This window comes from Capsicum annuum, chromosome 3 (genome assembly GCF_002878395.1).
Source record: "Capsicum annuum cultivar UCD-10X-F1 chromosome 3, UCD10Xv1.1, whole genome shotgun sequence".
Classification (NCBI taxonomy): Eukaryota; Viridiplantae; Streptophyta; class Magnoliopsida; order Solanales; family Solanaceae; genus Capsicum; species Capsicum annuum.
The window spans coordinates 8,916,868-8,937,444 of NC_061113.1; the positions used below are offsets into that span (position 1 = coordinate 8,916,868).

General features: G+C 34.2%; 1 protein-coding gene across 1 annotated transcript; it reads right to left on the reverse strand.

Annotated features, from left to right (window-relative positions):
• Nucleotides 1-530: 530 nt before the first annotated feature.
• On the reverse strand, nt 531-9,203 carry LOC107864573 (28 kDa ribonucleoprotein, chloroplastic). Its single transcript, XM_016710988.2, has 4 exons — nt 8,510-9,203; nt 2,035-2,136; nt 1,647-1,919; nt 531-930 (listed from the first exon to the last, which is right to left on the reverse strand). The coding sequence occupies exons 1-4, from the start codon at nt 8,924-8,926 to the stop codon at nt 877-879; spliced, it is 846 nt and encodes a 281-aa protein (XP_016566474.1). The 5' UTR covers nt 8,927-9,203; the 3' UTR covers nt 531-876.
• Between the last annotated feature and the right edge of the window lie 11,374 nt (nt 9,204-20,577).

Below are 20,577 nucleotides of genomic sequence, written 5' to 3' on the forward strand. Positions count from 1 at the left end.
CACAATAAACTATCTTTATGGTCAGTCAGTTATCAACATATAGTCGATAAATCGACCATCAACCTCCTTGTTTTTTATCAACACAGGGTTATTAAGCACAGTGACGGAGCTAGGTTTTTTGTCAAAGGTGTTCATATTTTAAAGAAATTTTAGTTTTTTCTAAGCAAAAGAAAAAACTCTTAGAGTTGGGGATCAAACCTGAGTAGCTTTCCCACTAAAGTATTGTTGCTTTTTATGATAAGATTGTTCGGCTTTTAATAGATATTACAAAAAAAATTATATTTAACCTATACATGCAAGAAAATTTTTTTGATGAAGGTTGTTTATCTGACCACACTTATAGCAACGTAGCTTCACCCATGATTAAGCAACCTCCTTCTTGATTGATTATCAACCTCAATCTAGGTGAAAAAAAAATATTTGGGCAAATGACTTAGTAGTAAGGACGTCCGCCTATGTTCGACAATCGACCTATTGATTGAACGATCAAAGTTATTTTCATAATTTCAACCAATAAAAAAAGACAAAAATAAAAAAAAATAAAGGTCTTTTATTTAATTGAACACTTACATAAGGCACATAAACCAAACATTCTCATCAAACACATCCCATACATTATCTATTGAGACCACTTTTACCAATAAGACCACCAATTAGTTTTGAGTCTATAATATCTTTCTACAATATGAAAGGAATAATTATAGCTCTCTAAATTACAAAAGGAAAGAAGAAAAGAGATGTAATTCAAATTAAAACATCTCTTTTTGACCAAGTTAAATCCTTTTTTAGCCATCTTAAATCCATGAATAAAACTTGTTCTTCCATAGATGGCAAATTTCAACTTTTACAACTAATATACAACAATCTTGTCCCATCTTATTGTTTCTTCCCTTGTGCTAAGCTAACACGCAATGCCCTTCCATCCAATTCCTGAAAAGAGACATACAAAAGGGGCATAAATTGAAGTTTCTTAGTATAAGGATACAAAATATTTACGCAATCGGATCACTTATAAGGTAATTACACGTAGAATATCTACGATAAAAAAAATATATGATAACCAACCTATGATAGTAGGTTAACTACATTTATAGTGTAAAATAAGTATAGGTGTAGTTTGGTTCATGGACAAGTTATACCAAGACGATAAGACAAGAATTAAATAATGACAAAATTATTTAGTGAATATACCTTTATTGGTATATTCACTTTGAATTATACCAATTGAATATTTTAAAGAACTTTGGTGAAGGGCATCTAGGATTGTTATCCAAGAATGAAGGTGGTTAAAAATATACCTCAATTGTAGTATAAATAATCTCGGAATCGCTAATATCAGGATTGAAAGTTTAACCAAACACGAGATAAGAATATCACGTATGTGATCCCAGAACTATAATCCCTTATCTCATAAACCGAACTATTGTAGTATAAAGAATCCCATTATCGCTGATATCAGGATTGAAAATTCAACCAAATACGGGATAAAATAATCTCGTATGTGATCCCAGAACTATAATCCCTTATCTCATAAACCGAACATCCCTTATCTCATAAACCGAACTTATCTACGACTTGAATCCTTTCCCTAGAAGTTATGTGAACAAAATGAAATGCTTGAGAAAGTGAGTTCAAGAAATGCATACCACTCCATTGAGATTGTTAAGAGCATTCTCCATTTCTTCTCTAGTCTCAAAGCTTACGAAACCATAGCCGCGAGACCTCCCGGTCTCACCATCATACAGTACCCTAGCTCCAACAACAGTTCCATATTCTCGAAATGCTTGTGCCAAACTATCAGACGTTACTGACCACGCCAAGTTACCAACGAAGAGTTTGTGGTCAGTTTCCGGGTAAAGAGGTTCTTTCGGTTTAGGCTTGTCTGAGAAATTCACCCTTAAGGTTCTGCCACCATACTCCTGATGAAATCAGTAAATCGCGCTTCAGTGTTATAGCCTCACATCAGCTCAATGTCAGTAATATTTTGCAATATTTAACATTGATTCGCGAAGGGAGATTGAGTTAAGTTCTTACTCTTCCGTCTAGATTTTCGATGACTGTCTTGCAATCTTCAAGAGAACTCATTGTCACAAATGCAAATCCTCTGCTTTTACCTGTGTCTCTATCATACAGAACCTGAACAAATTGAATAAATTAGCACGTATATATTTCGCTTTAAGACTTGGGAGGAAATTTTGGTTTTGGTTAGGACGTAGGAGGAAGGTTTCTTTTTCATTCACCTTAAAACTTGAAAGGTATACACATGTTAGCACTTCTTATTCCATGAGATAGTAGTCAAGATCGTCCATAATTCTACATGATATACATAAAAATACAGAATGTAGTTCACAAAATCAGAGCAGAAAAGCTAGCTTGTTGATCGAACACCTTAAGCTACTTCATGTAACACAATAAGACGTCCAAAAGTTAATCCTGAGTTCTGCAAGTCGATAGCAAGTAAATACATTTTGTCCATCCACAATACAGGTAACCAATTTAGCACTTCAGATCCCTGATGTACATCATATTCAAGACAATTTTCACATTTCCCACATTGTTCGATTCTGATTCAGGGGTATAACCAAGCAAATTGCACAACAGAGCTCTCATCTCTCAGCTTTAATCAGAATCAAATTAACACATTTCTTCTTTCGAGAGACTCGGTGAAAGTACATGAACCAACTACATATTTATGTCATCTAATTAACTAACCTACATATAGCCAAGTTAAAGGAGCATGCTGGAGAACCTGTTAAAGTTGTGCAACATCAGTCTTGTTTAAATTTGACCAAGTCTGCAGTAGGTTATTTTTTAGCTTTAGTTATTAGGTTGATTTTTTTTTTTTTTAAGTACGTTGCTGTTTTCCTAGTATTTAGAGTAGCAGATAGTGTTCCTAAAGTTTAGGAGAGAGTCATCAACACAGTGAATAAAATAGTTGTCCATTTTTCTCTGCAAACTGTGTCTTACTCTTACTGCTATAACTGAACTTATTCTTTCTTCTAGCTCTTCAATTGGTATCAAGAACAAGGTTGTTCTTTGGGAAATCACTTACTGTAGTTTTTTTTTTGAGATTTCTACTGTTGACACAATGACAGACCTACAAGCTGTCGGCAGAATGAAAAAGCTCAACAATTGCAACTACAGTACATGGTCCACTTGCATAATGTCTTATATGCAGGGGCAAGATCTGTGGGAGGTTGTGAACGGCAGCGATGTGACACAACCAGAAGCAGAAGATGCACACGGCACATTGCGGAAGTGGAAGATAAAAGCAGGAAAGGCTATGTTTGCTCTGAAAACAACTGAAGAGGATGTGCTAGAGCACATGTGAGACGCCACCGCGCCGAAGCAGGCTTGGGATACATTCGCCAAGCTATTTTCAAAGAAAAATGATAAGAGGCTCCCACTCTTAGAGAGCGAATTACTCTCGATAGGACAACACAACATGACAATAGCACAATACTTTCATAAGGTGAAGATGCTATGTCGAGAGAATTCAGAGTTAGATCCACAAGCTCCAATTGGAGAGACAAGGATGAAGCGGGTCATCATCCATGGTCTAAAGCCTAAATATAGAGGCTTTATTGATGCTGTACAAGGATGGCAAAATCAGCCGTCACTTGTGGAATTTGAGAATTTGCTAGCAGGTCAGGAAGCCTTGGCCAAGCAAATGGGAGGAGCTTCACTAAAAGGTCAAGATGAAGCACTCTATGTCATCAAAGGAAGCTGGTGGATCTAAGAAGAACAGCGACGAGGTGGAAGGTCGTCAAGGTAAAGGGAGCACTCGTGGAGGTGGTGATTGGAAGAATCAAAGTCATGGCAAAAAGTTTGAAGGGAAGTGCTACAATTGCGAGAAGAAGGGGCATATGGCCAGAGATTGCGAGTCAAAGAAAAAGATTGTGGAAAGTAATGCTGCCACTTCCCAGGTTAAAGAGGAGTGGGATACTGAAGCATTCTTTGTGGCAGAAGAAGAGGAGTTAGCTCTTACAGTAACAACCTCTAAACAAATTGACTATGTGAAGGATTGGATTGTTGATTCTGGCTGCTCAAATCACATGACAGGCGACATGGATAAGTTGCAAAATTTATCCGAATACAAAGGGAATCGTGAGGTGGTGACAACCGATGATACAAAACTACCGATAGCTCACATTGGTAACACCGTAGTGTCTCCACAAAATTGTATTGATCTGATGCCTCTTCAAAATGTTTAACATGTTCCGGGTAAGAAGAAACATCTTCTTTCAGTGGCCCAACTAACATCTTCGGGTTTCCTTGTTCTGTTTGGTCCGAACGATGTAAGGTTATATCAGCACCTTGAGTTAAAGAAGAGCCAGTGATGAAAGGACCAAGACTGAATTCCGTCTATGTAATGTCGGCAAAAACGGCATATGTAGACGGGGCTAGAAAGAATGACACTGCAGACTTATGGCACATGCGGTTGAGTCACGTTAGCTACTCTAAGCTTAGTGTCATGATGGAAAAGTCAATGTTGAAGGTCTCCCCAAAATTGCAGTAAGGACAGATGTAATATGTGCAGGCTGCCAGTATGGTAAAGCACATCAATTGCCGTATGAGGAGTCAAACTACAAAGCTAAGGAACCATTAGAATTAATTCACTCTGACGTGCTCGGACCGGTCAAGCAAGCATCTGTTGGTGGAACGAAATACATGCTGACCTTCATTGATGATTTTTTCAGGTATGTGTGGATTTATTTTTTTAAAGAAAAAGTCTGATACATTTTCAAAGTTCAAAGAATTCAAAAAGGTTGCTGACGCAGAAGTTAGTAAGAAAATTCATTGTCTGCGAACTGACAACGATGGGGAATATACCTCATACGAATTTTCTAACTTCCTTCGGGAGTGTCAAATACACCAACAATTCACGTGTCCAAACATGCCACAACAAAATGGTGTAACGGAAAGAAAGAATAGACATCTAGCAGAAATTTGTCGGAGCATGCTTCATGCCAAAAATGTTTCTGGATAATTTTGAGCGGAAGCTATGAAGACTGCAGCTTATGTGATCAACATACTTCCTCTTTTCATTCACCTTTCGAAAAGTTGTGGAATACGAAACCTTCAGTCAGCTATTATCGTGTTTTTGGGTGTGTATGCTATGTATTTGTACCTAATCATTTACATAGCAAGATGGACAAGAAGGCTGTTAGGTGTATCTTTGTAGGATATGACAACCAATGAAAGGGTGGTGTGATCCAACCTAAGTTGCTCGGACTCTTCAAATATGTCTATGGGTGCGTGTCGGATCCTCCAAAAATAGTGTATTTTTGAAGGATCTGACACTGGTGCGGCAACATTTTTGGAGAGTCCGAGCAACTTAGGATCCAACAACGGGAAAGTGTTACACTTCTCGGAATGTGGTATTTGACGAAGCTTCTTCATGGTGGCTTCAAATAAGGAATTGCTGCCAGATTCAGATGTTCTCAAACATGTGTTAGACTCGTCTCAGATCCAGTTGGGTCTAGATGAAACTGAAAGTGAAGTTAATGAAGATAATGTTGAAGAAGATTTGACCCAAAGTCCTTGACAAACTGGTTTGCACTAACAAACAGGTGAAGAAGGCGAGCTCAATGGAGCAAACACACCACATTTACTTAGAAGGTCAACAAGGATCAGAAAACAGAATCTCAAATATGCCAATGCTGCCATAGTAGAAGAAGAAGATAAAAAAGAACCAAAGACTTTTGAGGAAGAATTCCAGAATCCCAAGTGGATTAAGGCTACGGAGGAGGAAATTGTTGCGCTAGAACAGAATCAAACTTGGGAGCTTGGGACAAAACCAAGGGATGCCAAATCTATTTCTTGCAAAATGGATTTACAAGATAAAGCGACAAACAAATGGATCAATTGAAAGGCATAAAGCTCGTTTTGTAGCTCGGGGTTTATCTCAGCAATATGGATTAGATTATGATGAAACGTTTAGTCTAGTGGAAAAGCTTACTACTGTCAGAGATCTACTTGCACTTGCAGCTAGTAAAGATTGGAATCTATGGCAGATGGGCGTAAAGAATGCCTTTTTGCATGGAGAGTTGGATTGGGAGATCTACATGTGTCAACCAATGGGTTTTCAAAGTCAAGATCATCCGGATTATGTGTGTAAGCTTCGAAAGGCACTATATGGATTAAAGAAAGCTCCAAGGGCATGGTATGGTAAGATTTCTGAATTTCTTACTCATAGTGGTTATTCAGTAGCACCGGCAGATTCCAGCTTGTTTGTGAAAATTGCTGAGAGAACTAGTTATTGTGCTAGTAAATGTGGATGATCTAATCCTAACAGGAGATTGTGAAGAAGAAATTCTCCGAACTAAGAAGAATTTGTCAATTCGCTTCCAGATGAAGTAACTCGGACAACTCAATCATTTTCTTGGATTGGAGGTTGATCGCAGTGAAAAAGGAATTTGTTTGCATCAACAAAAATATTCCAAAGATCTCTTGAAGAAGTTTGGGATGTTCAATTGCAAACCAATCTCAACACCCCTGGAGCCAAATGCTAAGATGTGTTCGCATGAAGGGAAAGACTTGGAAGATCCAACAATGTATCGACAATTAGTGGGTAGTTTGATCTACTTAACTTTAAGAAGACCCGACATCTCTTACCCAGTTGGTGTTATGAGTCGTTACATGCAAAATCCAAAGAAGTCGCACTTGGAAGGAGTTCGTCGAATCTTGACATATGTGAAAAGTACACTTGGCTATGGTATTTTGTATGAGAAAGGTGAAGAATGCAAGTTATGTGGTTATTGTGATGCTGACTATGCAGGAGATCATGATACTCGACGCTCAACTACTAGATATGTATTTATGCTTGCGTCAGGAGCGGTCTCATGGTGCAGCAAAATGCAACCAACTGTCTTTATCAACAACAGAAGCGGAATACCCCGCAACAACAGTTGCAGCTCAAGAAGGTACATGGCTCGTACAATTGATGAAAGACTTACAGCAATCGGTGGACTATGCAGTGCCTTTGCACTGTGATAATCAGTCAGCAATTTGCTTGGCTGAAAATTCAGTGTTTCACGCAAGGACAAAGCATGTGGAGATACATTCACTTTATCAGGGAAAAAGTCTTGCAAGGAGAGATTGCTTTGGAGCTACTAAAACAGAACCTCAAATTGCAGACTTGTTCACAAAAGGTCTCAGTGTCAACAAGCTGGTCACTTTTTGCCAGCAGCTAGGCATGGTTAAGACAGGAAGCTAATGTCGAGAAGGGGTGTCAAAGTGTGCAACAGTAAGCTATTTTTCAGCTTTAGTTGTTAGGTTGCATTTTTTTTTAAGTACGTTGCTGTTTTCCTAGTATTTAGAGTAGCAGATAGTGTTCCTAAGTTTAGAAGAGTTTGGTTAGTGCCATCTGTTAGTGGTTTAGTGGGATACATGTCTTTCTAATAAGCAATTTTTTATTTAAAGAGTCATCAAAAGAGTGAATAAAATAGTTGTCCATTTTTCTCAGCAAACTGTATCTTTCTCTTACTGCTATAACTGAACTTACTTTCTTCTAGTTCTTCAGAACCTGCATAACCTAATTGGTGCGACGCCTCACCCTCTTAGGTTGATATGTCAAGAAGGCCACAAATCTACAATGCATAGTGGGATTACATGCAAGTTAAATCATCTTCTTCTTTCTTATGCTTGTGGAGGTAACAAGTACCTGGTGAAATAGTCGAGATGCCCACAAGCTGGTCTCTAGACACCACCATTAACGAAAAAAGATCATTTTGTCTAATTTTGAACAATTTGTCGCTGTAGATCAAAGTTAACTTCTATGCACTTAATTTTCTTACATTATCAAGTCTTTTTTTAAACTAACTACCCATAATAATGGATTTCATTAACCTTAAAAAATGTGACAGCCAACTAAGCTAATTAAGCAAGGCCGGAGCCACGTATGACTGAGGATTCATCTGAACCCCTTGACGGAAAACTACACTATTTATATATGGTTAAAATTATTCCTTTTTATGTATATATTGTAGATGTTGAGTCCCTTTAGCTTCTTCGCGTGTTTACTTCTTCGTATTCTGAACCCCTTTAATGCAAAATGTTATGTTCGGACAGAATAAGCAATACCACAAAGCAAAAGAAAATAAGAAGAAGACACACAAATTAACGTGGAAACCCTTGACGGGAAAAACCACGGACATAGGCGGAGGAATTCACTATAATGGAGAGGAGTACAATGAGGAGACGAAAGTCTCAATGGCGTATATGAACCGTCCAAAACAACCCACTAAATCGCATTTAGATAATACGTGCGTACAAATAAATCCTGGGTCCAAACACATACAGGTCCATACCGCGGGACTTCACCCCCTACCCCCAACAGCATCAGTGGTGGGCTCCGAGATCGGGCCTATTGGTACGATCCCTGTGCTAACACCACAGACCCCACAAAAAATCGCAAACATGGGTCGTCCTAGATCCTCACTAAGGCACTAATCAATTAACCAATTACAAGGTGAAATCATAAAACATAGAAGTGAAAAGTGCATACCTCAACAAGCTCAGGACTAGCATAATCTTGAACAATCCCAGCAAGTTGTGCACTATCACAAAGATATGGCAAATTCCCAAAATAAAGCTTAGTATTTACACCTTCACCTTCATTACTACTCTCAATAGAACCCTCTCCTCCCTCTTCCTCCTCCTCATTCACCGCGGCCGCCTCAACTTCCTCTTGTGCCACTGCAGCTGCCAGCCTTGGCACCACCCTCCACTTCTTGTAAATCGAAGTAACTTCACTTGACCACCATGACGAAGATGATGAAATTAACGCTACATTTGGTGTTGTTGGTGGTGTTCTAGTTGATGATGATATTTTAAGCAAATGATCAGAACTAGGCCAGTTTAACAACTTTGAACGTGTGATACAATGAAGACTTGTAACTGCTGTGGCAGCTGTGGCTGCCATGTTCAATAAGCAGGAATATAGGTGAAATGTAATGGTGATTTTGATCAGAGAATTTATCAGTGGTGTTTATTAAAGAGTTTTTTTTTTTTTTTTTGTTGAAGTGATGATGTGGGAGAAATGAAATCCAAAGAGATAGGAGGAAAATATACATGAGGTGGATATTGTAACTGATAAGTTTTTTGGATTTTTGCTTTTTCTTGTTCTTGTTGAATTAAAACTCTTTTTGGAATGTTGGTGTTTTCTTAGCCACACAACTTCCTTTTCATGTTGGAAGTTTTTATTAAAAAAAGTTAAAAATTGGTGCAGGGGAAAATGAGTGAAGGGATTGATTGAAGTGTAAACAGCGTAAACCCAAGTGTTTCCTACATAATTATCATCTCTCCCAATTTTTATAAAAATTACTTAAAATCTCATATATGATAATATTATTCGATTATATGATACATAATTATCCTGATTAATACAATTAAATATATAATAAGCGGTAATTAAGCATTATGCTGTTAAATGAAATCCCATAAATATAGGAATTGCCGTTTTTAATACATAATTAACTCAACAACAACATTTTGTTTTGAAATTTGAATGTATAATTCATATCCTTTCATCACTTTGTACTAAAAAATAACTAGTTGTCCAATCTTTCATACTATTTTCCGTCATGAATATTTCGATTTTGTTGGAAGATTCTGAAATTTGGCAAAGCGAAATTATTTATGAAAATTACAAAAGTGATGGAATTGTAGTTAGCGAAAGTGTTTCGTATTTTAGGTTGATTTCTGCTATTGCCTCGAAACTTGATATTGATCAAGCGAAGAAAAATATTGATGTTCGTTATATTGTTGATGGAAATACGATGCCTATGGTTATTAGAAACGACAATGGTGTTAAGATGTACGTTAAGTTAAAAAAAATATTTTCAGCTTTTGTAATGTTTCAGTTACGCATAACAACGGATAAATCGACAGAAGATAGAGAATTTGATGTTGAAACTGGTGTAATGATGTGCGTCGAAGGAACAGAATCAAATGCAGCTGCACTTGCTGTTGTTGAGTCGAATAATCAGTACTCTTTGTATATACCATATATTGAAAGTAGAAAATTCATCACCGATTGTCAAAATACTGAAGTCAAGGTCAAGCAATTGAACAAGAATAAGAAAACTCTTAAAGCCGTAATGAAAAAGTATGCGTTAGATCACAATTTTAATTTTAGAGCTACAAGATCTGATAAAAAGAGGTATTTTAATTTATATATTTTTGTGTGTGTGCATTTGGTGTTTATATTCTTCGTATGATACATTATGAAATATGTATCGATCGTGTTCTTCTTAAACAATATCATATATGAATGTGTAGTGGGTGTTGTCGTAGATGTGTCAAAATATTGTGTTAAGAATTGTTTAGAGCAGTGCAATTTTATTATGATACATATATGTTAAAATAGTCTTATTTGTCATCTACCCTATACATAACTGTTTTTTCAAAAAATTAATTTTTTAATAAAAAATTATGATGATTTATTAATACTTGAAGATATTGGTTGGAATGTCGTAATGAAAATTGCGGTTGGTACATGAAGGCATCTTGCTTGATGGATTCTGATCTTTTTCAAATTTGAAGATTCAATGATGAACATACATGCTCAGATTGTCGAAATTTCATGTTCGCATGCAATTGCAGTGTTGAAAAGTAAACATATTACGAAGTTTCGTCCATGGTGCTCTGATTACTATAAGCCTGCAACATTAGTCAAGACATATGAAGTTCCAGTGATACCTATGCTCGATAAGAAGGATTGGCATGTGCTTCAATGTGTCAAAGAAGTCATACCACCAAAATACAAAAGACCACCTAGGAGGCCGAAGAAGGGTACGTGTAAGAAAACAAGTGAAACACTATCCTCCAATACAAACTAGTGTGGAAAATGCGATCGTGAAGGTCACAATAGGCGTACGTGCAACTTCTTTTCGAAGGAGAATTGATGTTTAAGTTTCATGATACATTTAATGATTTGAAAGACTATCTTAAGTTGTTCACTGTTAGTTTGGTTTAGATTTGACTATTATTGAATAATGTTGGAACAATGTTTAAGTTGAATTATAATTTATTTTTTATTGACTTATTTTTTTTCTAATCATTTTAATTTCATTTACTATTTAATGTTGTTTCTTAAATAGTCTGTCACATCACAACAACTTTTTAGATTGTTGTTCAAATTAGAAAGCTACTATATCATGAATGGATTTTCAATTTATTGTGATTTTTTCAATAGAATTAGTTATATGAAACAAGACTTGTATGTAACTGTGTTAAAAATTGAAAATTAATTTGTAAACTGTTATAAAATTTTAACACTGATAATTGATGCAATTTTCAGAATCATGATTCAACCTATCCTGTAATATGATACATTGCAATCAGTAATTGTAAATTCCGTTTCTGATACATAACTTTATAGTAACTGACTTATTGAGATTTGTATTATAACATCAGAATATATGATACATGAATATGTTGTATAAAATGAATGTGAAGTACATATGATACATTGCATTCAGTACTTGTAAAAAATGTTTGACACATAACTTTACAGTAACAGACTTATTGCAGTAGTGGTCAACAATTTTCATATATAAAAATCATCTATTTGCATGTGTCAAACAAAATGAAAATAAATATTGATAATAGCATAACATAATTTTTAATTGTTCCAAAAAATTGATAATAGTTTTCTGAAACAAAAACATCACTATTAAACTTAGTGTCTGAAATGACAATAATAGAGGCCAATAAGATAGAAAAAAAAACTGTTTAGAACATAGATATGGAACAATCTAGTATCTATTCTATGGCAACAATAGTAGAATCATCAGTCGGAGGGACATAAAATGGACGTGGTCTTAGTGGATCGTCATGGCGACTAGAATAAATTTTTGTAGCCTTTTTAACTCCATAGTTATATAAGAGTATTGCATATCTCTTTCGATGATATTCTGTATCAACATTTGATGAGGAGTTCATCATTCGATCGCTAAGATATTCAAGCATAAGATGCCACAAAAATACCACAATCCCTAAACATGAGTAATCATTTAGTTAGAAGCTAAATCACATGGATATTTATGTTGTATCAGAACATATGCATATGAACAATAAATATATATTAATGTGTCAGCTTAAATTATCAGAACAAGCTGTCAATATTGCAGAATGATCAACTTTTTTTCTGCTATCCACGAGATGTGAACAGTAAAGTTGAATTGACAACATCTTTCAAATTCATTCCAGCATGATTTGGCAATTGAAGACATTTCAGCTTATCAACCGTAGGACTTATATTGGTATACACATACTATAATTAAGATTGAAAAACAAAACAACTTAAGTTAAATGAATATAAGAGAAATAATATGCCAATATTCTATATAACATCTAGTGATGTACCGATTCCTATACAGTTATGTATCAGAATGTATCATACGAGTACTGTAATGTATCATATAACAGTGAAAAATTATATTGATGCAGAAATTGATTTGTAAGATGTCTGTTCTACAAATATATTACAGTATGAACGAGTAACATGCTTCAACATATATTTACAAGAAAAAATATAGTGAAAACATAGAAAAAAATTCATGTATGCAACATAAAAATAAGAAAGTGATTGAAAATAACTAAAAATTATCTTGTGTCTCCTTTTACTGTATAGATGCATAAATTAGTATTCTTTTCCTTTCTAGCTCAATGACTACTATGGACTTTGAATATGAATGAATCTCTCTCAGAAGAGTAAAAACGATAAAATTCAACGAGAGGTAAAGAATAAATCATAACTTCTAGCACGATCAATAACTTTACTCTTAACTACAATAACGATCCTGCTTGATTACCTTACAGAAGCAGTACTTCTTTACACCTGCACCAAATATGGCCTACTTCACCACCCTATTTCCATCAATCTCTTGCTTATTTCATATAAAAGTTACTCAAGGCCAACATACAGAGACTACATTGCCATACATTATGTAACCTTATTGAAAAGCATCAATATTGCTATACTAGGTATCAAAAATGCCATTCAGCACTGAATAATACTGGTACTCATCTTTCATACCATTTTGGATCGAAGTTTTTTCCTTGTAAGGTCTATCCACTCTAGTGACTCGCAGAAAATTTGCATACAATGGTTCATCAAAAATTTTCATGTTGTCTCTCTTTAATACAAGAAAATACTCTTTTGCCAAAGAAAAAGTATCACGGTATAACAGAAAATGTTCAATGACTAATTGACCTTAGATTTATGTACCATAATCAGTATATTAAATGTATCAGGATTAAATGATAGCCAAAATCACAAATAAGATATCTTATATCTCAGAAAGCATGAAAAGACTAATTGACCTTATATTTATGTATCATAATCTATATTTTAAATGTATTAAGTACAAATATTAACCGATATCACAAATCTGTTAACTTATTTAACAGAAAGCATGTAAAGGCTAATTGACCTTAGATCTATGTATTAAACATAGTATATTGACTGTATCAGGTGTGTAAAAAACAAAAATCACATGTAAATCTTAAGATGTATCAGAACGCGTCACTAAAATAACAAAAATTCATAACGTGTCGCTTAAAATCACAAAAATTTGCGTCGCTAAATTAACAATAACTTGTTTTGGAGAAATTCATCGATCAATACATCAATAACATACCTTTGGTAATGAGTCTATTTTCACAACTTCCTTTCTTTTTCCCTTTGAAATAGCAACAACAGGCTTCTTCCCTTTAGCACTAGCAGCATCCCGTAACTTCTTCATGATTGTAGGATCGTTCCGATACTTAGATCTATTTTCACAAAAATCAACTCACCGAAAAAATTTGCCATTGGCTTAACAATACCAACGGCGGCAGCACTTGTATGTGATAAAGTTTTTGAATTTCTTTGATTTAGATGTTTTAAGAAACAAACTTTTTTACTTAGAAAAAAATGGTTAAATTTTCTTGATCTTGATATCAAATTTGCCATTTGAGAGTTTCTTGTTAATTTTCTTGAACAAAAACAAAAGGTTATATATAGGATTGTGATGATAATTAATGAGCTTGAAGGGAAAGTTGAGATATGTATTACAGAAAAATGGATATCTTCACCAGCAATGCCATGATTTTAAGCTACAAAACAGTATTTGGATATTATATTGAGTTGTAGGTTAGAATGTATCAGCAAAAGCGCGTGTGTTGTGTCTTAGAAGAGATTTTTGTAATATATTTAGTAGGATGGTATTTAAAGTAATATAGAAAAATTAAGGTGTTGACTCATGTAATTTTTCCTTGATTGAAAGATGGGGAATCCAGCTTTTACCAATGTGGTGTTTGAAAATTGGCCAAACCCATCTGTGGCCCCAAACTTAGCACGAACATTTAGTAGGCGTTTGGCCATAAAAACTAAAAAATTTTGAAGTTGAAGTTGGAGTTGGAGTAGGAGTTGTGTTTGGCCATATATTTTTTAAAGATGTGTTTTGACTTTTGAAAAATCTTTTTTAAATTTAATTTTATAACCCAAATTTTTTAAAACTATCAAAATTGCCCAACTAATTTATCTACTGAATATACTCATGAATGAATAGAATTTCACATCAATGATGGAAACGTACAAATAATGAAAATATACCGATCTTTTAGCTTAAAAATCTTTATTTGTTGTTAAAAAATGTCTTTTACCGAGAAGAAATGTCTTTCAAAAATATGTCCGGACTTGATTTGTTGTTCATCAAAAATGTCTTTCTTTTCGGATTTGCTCTAAAACTCATCTAAACCATTTAAGGACCTTTTATGTAATATTTGAAAAATTAGGGTTATATGTAATAAAAAAAACTTGGAATTGGAGTTGAAAAAAAGTGAAAACAACAAAAAGTTGTTTTTACTTTTTTTCAAAAAAAAAATTGAAATGTTTTTGGAATATCTATGGCCAAACACCATGATTCCATAAAGTGAAATTTTTTTTCGAAAAAAAGTAAAAAATATCTATGGCCAAATGGCCTCTTACTTAGGCACCTCAAGTTAGGAGTGTGCATTGGTCGGTTCGGTTCGATTTTACGTGTTATTGGTTCGGTTTATCGGTTTTTAATTTTTAAATATGTAAACCAAATAACCAATCAATAAGAGATTTTCTTATCGATTTCGGTTTATCGATTTTTGGTCCTTAACGGTTCGTTTTTTCGGTTTAATCAATAAGAAAATACTTACAAAATAGAAATAGTAACAACTAACATAAAAAAATGAAATCTTAATTACCGTCAAAACCTACGCAATACATTTTAGTTTACAAGAATCTTCAAACTTGAACTGAATGTTAGTTAGGAAAAAATTGAATCTTAATTGTTGGAAGGTATAAATGCTTCAAGCTTTTTATTATGATAATAGCCGAACTTTATATTGTGTCTTTGTTGCCCTGAATAGGTTAATACTTTGTGAATCACCGAATTATGAATTAGTAGTGCATATAACCTATTTACATACACATATTTGTCTGTCTGTCTGTCTGTCTGTCTATCTATCTATCTATCTACCTACACATATGGATAGATGGATAGATAAAGAGAGAAAGAGATTTAAATATATAACATAAATGGGGATAAAACAATAACTTAGTGTATCCTTATTGGGTTATCGGTTTAACCGATAACCCAATAAGCTAAAATCAATACTGAACCGTTTACCCAATAAATTTTTTTATAAAATCAATAAAAAATCGTTAACCCGATAAATCAATAACAATAACCCAATAAAATTTTTATCGGTTCGATTTATCGGTCGATTCAATTTTTGCACTGCCCTACCTCAAGTGGACGCTGTTCACTTTTTACACCTCAAGTAGCCACAAAGTGTGTCACTTTGACACCTTTTGCTGAATTAGCATATTGTGTGTGTTGCACTCGCTGCCAACGTGGACAAAACGACCAATTGATCTGTGCCAACTCATTTAAATTGCCACATCATTATTTATATTCATAATTATTTTTTTTTAAAAAGGCCAAAATACATGATTATTAAAAATTATCCAACTTATTAATATATATACACACAATTAAATTAAAGAAACCAATTAATTACTGACACATGACATTTTTAAAAATAATTATAAAATTATTTAATTTTATAGCAGACAACCCAACCCTCACCCAACCCCACCACCCCTAAACTTCAAAGTCATCTTCTCCACCATCCCCCATCCCCCAAAAACCCTCACCCCAAGTCATCTTCTCTACATAGCAGCCCTTCCTCCCTCCCGTCATCTTCTCCATTTGCCCTCCCTCCCCCCCCCCCCCCCCCCCCCAACCCCCAAAGCCACCTCCCCCCTCCCCCCCCCCCCAACCACCAACCAAGCCAACAACCGTACCTCCGCCAAGACAACACTGAAGCTCCGTCAACACAAATTTACTTCGGACCCATTTTTGCCAACAACAAATCAAAACATATAGCACAAATTTACCAAGCCAACAATAGCAAACATTGTTGTTCCATCGACGAAAATTATTTTTACCATTTTCACAATATATGGACCATTTTTGCCACTTTCTCAAAAACATTATGATAGTCTCATCAAATCTCAACATATGGACCATTTTTGCCATTTTCTTGAAAATCAGACAAGAAAATGAAGGGATACAGATGTGTTAAGAAAAGGAAAATTAATGGTTGAAAGAGAGAAGAAGAAGAAGAAGAAGAAGAAGAAGAAGAAGAAGAAGAAGAAGAAGAAATCTACAATCTGCACCAACTTGCATTCTTTCAAATTATTAAAAATCAATTGTATTAAGAAAAAAAATGGTGAAAAACTAATGGATGGGGGTGGGGGAGGGTGGGAGAAGACGATTTTGGGGTGGGGGTGGCAGCAGCGATTTGGGGGTGGGGTGGGCTGAGGAAGATTATATGGGGTGGGGTGGTTAGGAAGATGATATAAGGGTGGGGTGGGGTTATTAATTCTTTTTTTAATTTAAATTAATTATATAAAAATTATTTTTATAAAAATGTCAAATGTCCTTTTATAATTGGTTTATTTATATGTTGAAAACCCTAAAACGCACCTAAAAGCGAGTGTAGTACACTCTCTTTGCTGAATCAACAAAAGGTGTCAAAGTGCCACACTTTATGACTACTTGATGTGTTAAAAGTGAACAACGTCCACTTGAGGTGCCTAAGTGAAAATTTGTGTCAAGTTTATGGGGCCACCGATGAGTTTGGCCTTGAAAATTTAAGAATTCAGCCAATTAGGCTACTAATTAGGGGCGGACCTATGGCCTATTTTGTAGTATTTCGACACTTATTAAATATAATGCAGATCAGGTATAATTATATAAGAAATGTATAAAATTTGTATAGGATTTATAAAAGTACAGAGTAAATCAAGAAGATAGCTTGGTGTTTTAATTTCTAAGAGGAACCTCAAAGGCTTTGAGAATCAATAAATGTATTCGAACCTTCTGAGCATCCACGATCTCTAAATCCTGAATCCGCCATTGCTACTAATTGGAGTTATTTTGGTAATGTTGGTGATGTGGTGCTTTCTAGGCCACACAATTTAATTTTGTATGTTGGAAGTGTTTTAAGGCCTAAGGCGATCCTTAAGGATATTTCACCTGGTATGGGTGTATCCCTTAGGATTCAAAAATTAACAAAATAGAACAGAAAACCCAACATACTAAAGCACAGAAAGAAGTAATATATTTTCATATTATCTAATGAAAGGACTTTTAAAAATCAAATATATTGAGTCAAAAGCTCATCTCTATAGAATGAGTAAGTTTAGTTGCAACGATAAAGAATATTAATGATAATAAAGGAAATTACTACTAGCTCTTTGATGAAGTAACTAGTAAATATGTTCTCGCTTTGCGCGATTAAGGTAAAGTGTATTGTCCTAATTTTATGATTTTTCATTTATCATTTAGTTAAAAAAACAAAAAGTAAAACGATAAAGGAGATAAATTCGCGATTAAGGTAAAGTGTATTGTCCTAATTTTATGATTTTTCATTTATCATTTAGTTAAATAAACAAAAAGTAAAACGATAAAGGAGATAAATTCACTTATTTATGCCCTCCACATACACAACATTAACAACAGTAATTATGCCTCAATTCCAAATAAGAAGGTCGATAATCATATTCATAATTTATTCCATAAATTGTTTTGGCACAAGTGCTAAAATAAAATTAAATGAGATAATTTCTCAAATATGTTGACTTTTTAGTGAATTAACTATTTCTCCATCACTTTCCTCTTCTTTAGCTATCTACGAAAAATGTTCCTTTTAATAACTTTTTGATTTTTACCTAAAGTAAATATGGTATTCAAGCGACTACAAAAAGGAAAAAATGACATTGCGATACGCTAAAGTTAGAAGTTTAGAAAGGATCAAACCACACTAGTCTATGATAAGCAACTGTCTTGCATTCCTATAAGAACATAATTTCACAACTTGAACCCATGATCTAATGGTATGGTAATATGGAAACAACCTCCTTTTTTAAAAATAAATGCAACCTTTTCAAACTAAGCAAACTAAAACATATATATTAGTAACAGAGACCTCATAAGTAGCAGCGAAGAAAGTGGATTGGGGGTTTAAAGATAAACAAACACAAGGATTTGTTCCTTTATTCCAAAGAAAATAGTTACATGTAAAACAGAACCATATTGCTACCACCTTAGGCTTCCAATTTCTATTTATTCATACTGCCAACACACATATGACATCAAATAAACTACTTGCTAAACCCTCTAGGGGTAGTAACTAACCATGTTCAAACTTTGAACTATCGTCCTATATCTCTTCATGCACTCCTTGTACAATAATTCTGCTTTGTTCTAGTGTGGATCTTTTTTTGTTCAGAAAAATTCTCGAGTTACATTTCATTCATATATATATAGACATTATATAATGAATGAATATTTTCAAGAGCACAACTATATAGGCATTATAGAGAAGAACAAATGTGTGTTATCGGAGAAAATAGTTGTAGCATAAATTTAATAAGCTCAGGCTCTTTAAAAGAAATCATAAAATTAAACATGAATCTTATGCACATGGGATTAATAGTAATAGGCATAATAGGTTTAACTAGAAAAAATTTAGGAACTTAAGTATTAATCACAATATATGATAATAGATGGTCAGACTCAGAAAGATCTATAATAGGAATAACTGAAGTAGACATGACTAATAATAGAGGATTTTTTTATTGTAGTTCAGATTATATGATAAATACCTTAGAATTCGGAAAGCATATTAAAATAGGTGTACAAACTAAATGATATGAAGAAATGACTGCTCACATCTTTAGCTTGTGGTTTTAATAAATTGTGGTTATGATCTTTGACATCATTTAGTTTTAGATCTTGTGAGAACTATTGGGTATATGCTTAATTTTTTAAAGGAGACATTGGTTTGGGTATTTTACAATAGTAAAGACTTGTTGGCTCCAGTTATGATTTTTGACTAGTTAAATAATGACTTGAGAGTTGTGATATTCTTATGTATGGATTCTTACTTATCAATAAGATTGGTTTGGATGGTTGAGGCCAAGTGGTTCAACTTCACTTTTTAGATTATAGCTATGGATTGTGTAACTTAGTTGCAACTCCTATTTTTAGGTTTTGACACTTTAGTGAGTCGAAAATGCTTTAAGTGTAGTCACTTGAGAATTGCATTAGTGAGTCGAAAATGTTTAATTGTAGTTACTTGAAAGTTGGGCTTGTGTTTTGAATATAGTGAAGTGTGGTCACTTGAGAAGTGAGTTAGTGACTTGAAAATATTTAACTGTAGGTACTATAAATGTAAACTTGTGTTTTGAATTTAGTTAAGTGTGGTCACTTGAGAAGTGCATTAGTGAGTCGAAAATGTTTAAGTGTAGTTACTTGAAAGGTGAGCGAGCTTGTGTTTTGAATATAGTGAAGTGAATATAGTGAAGTGTGGTCACTTGAGAAATGAGTTAGTGACTTGAAAATGTTTAAGTGTAGGTACTAGAAATGTGAACTTGTGTTTTGAATTTAGTTAAGTTTGATCACTTGAGAAGTGCATTAGTGAGTCGAAAATGTTTAAGTATAGTTACTTGAAAGGTGAGCTTGTGTTTTGAATATAGTGAAGTGAATATAGTGAAGTGTGGTCACTTGAGAAGTGAGTTAGTGACTTGAAAATGTTTAAGTGTAGGTACTAGAAATGTGAACTTGTGTTTTGAATTTAGTTAAGTTTGGTCACTTGAGAAGTGAATTAGTTAGTCGAAAATGTTTAAGTGTAGTTACTTGAAAGGTGAGCTTGTGTTTTGAATATAGTGAAGTGTGGTCACTTGAGAAGTGTGTTAGTGACTTGAAAATGTTTAAGTGTAGGTACTAGAAATGTGAGCTTGTGTTTTGAATTTAGTTAAGTGTGGTCACTTGAGAAGTGCATTAGTGAGTCAAAAATGTTTAAGTGAAGTTACTTGAAAGGTGAACTTGTGTTTTGAATATAGTGAAGTGAATATAGTGAAGTGTGGTCACTTGAGAAGTGAGTTAGTGACTTGAAAATGTTTAAGTGTAGGTACTTGAAATGTGAACTTGTGTTTTGAAGTTACTTAAGTGTGGTCACTCGAGAATTGTATTAGTGAGT

What these genes read in the sequence shown, in the direction of transcription:
- LOC107864573 (XM_016710988.2), bottom strand. Translation starts at nt 8,926, where the DNA reads ATGGCAGCCACAGCTGCCACAGCAGTTACAAGTCTTCATTGTATCACA. An exon ending in TCGAAAATCTAGACGGAAGA is followed by an intron (nt 1,920 to 2,034) that starts GTAAGAACTTAA and finishes TGATTTCATCAG; the next exon opens with GAGTATGGTGGCAGAACCTT. An exon ending in TTAACAATCTCAATGGAGTG is followed by an intron (nt 931 to 1,646) that starts GTATGCATTTCT and finishes GTCTCTTTTCAG; the next exon opens with GAATTGGATGGAAGGGCATT.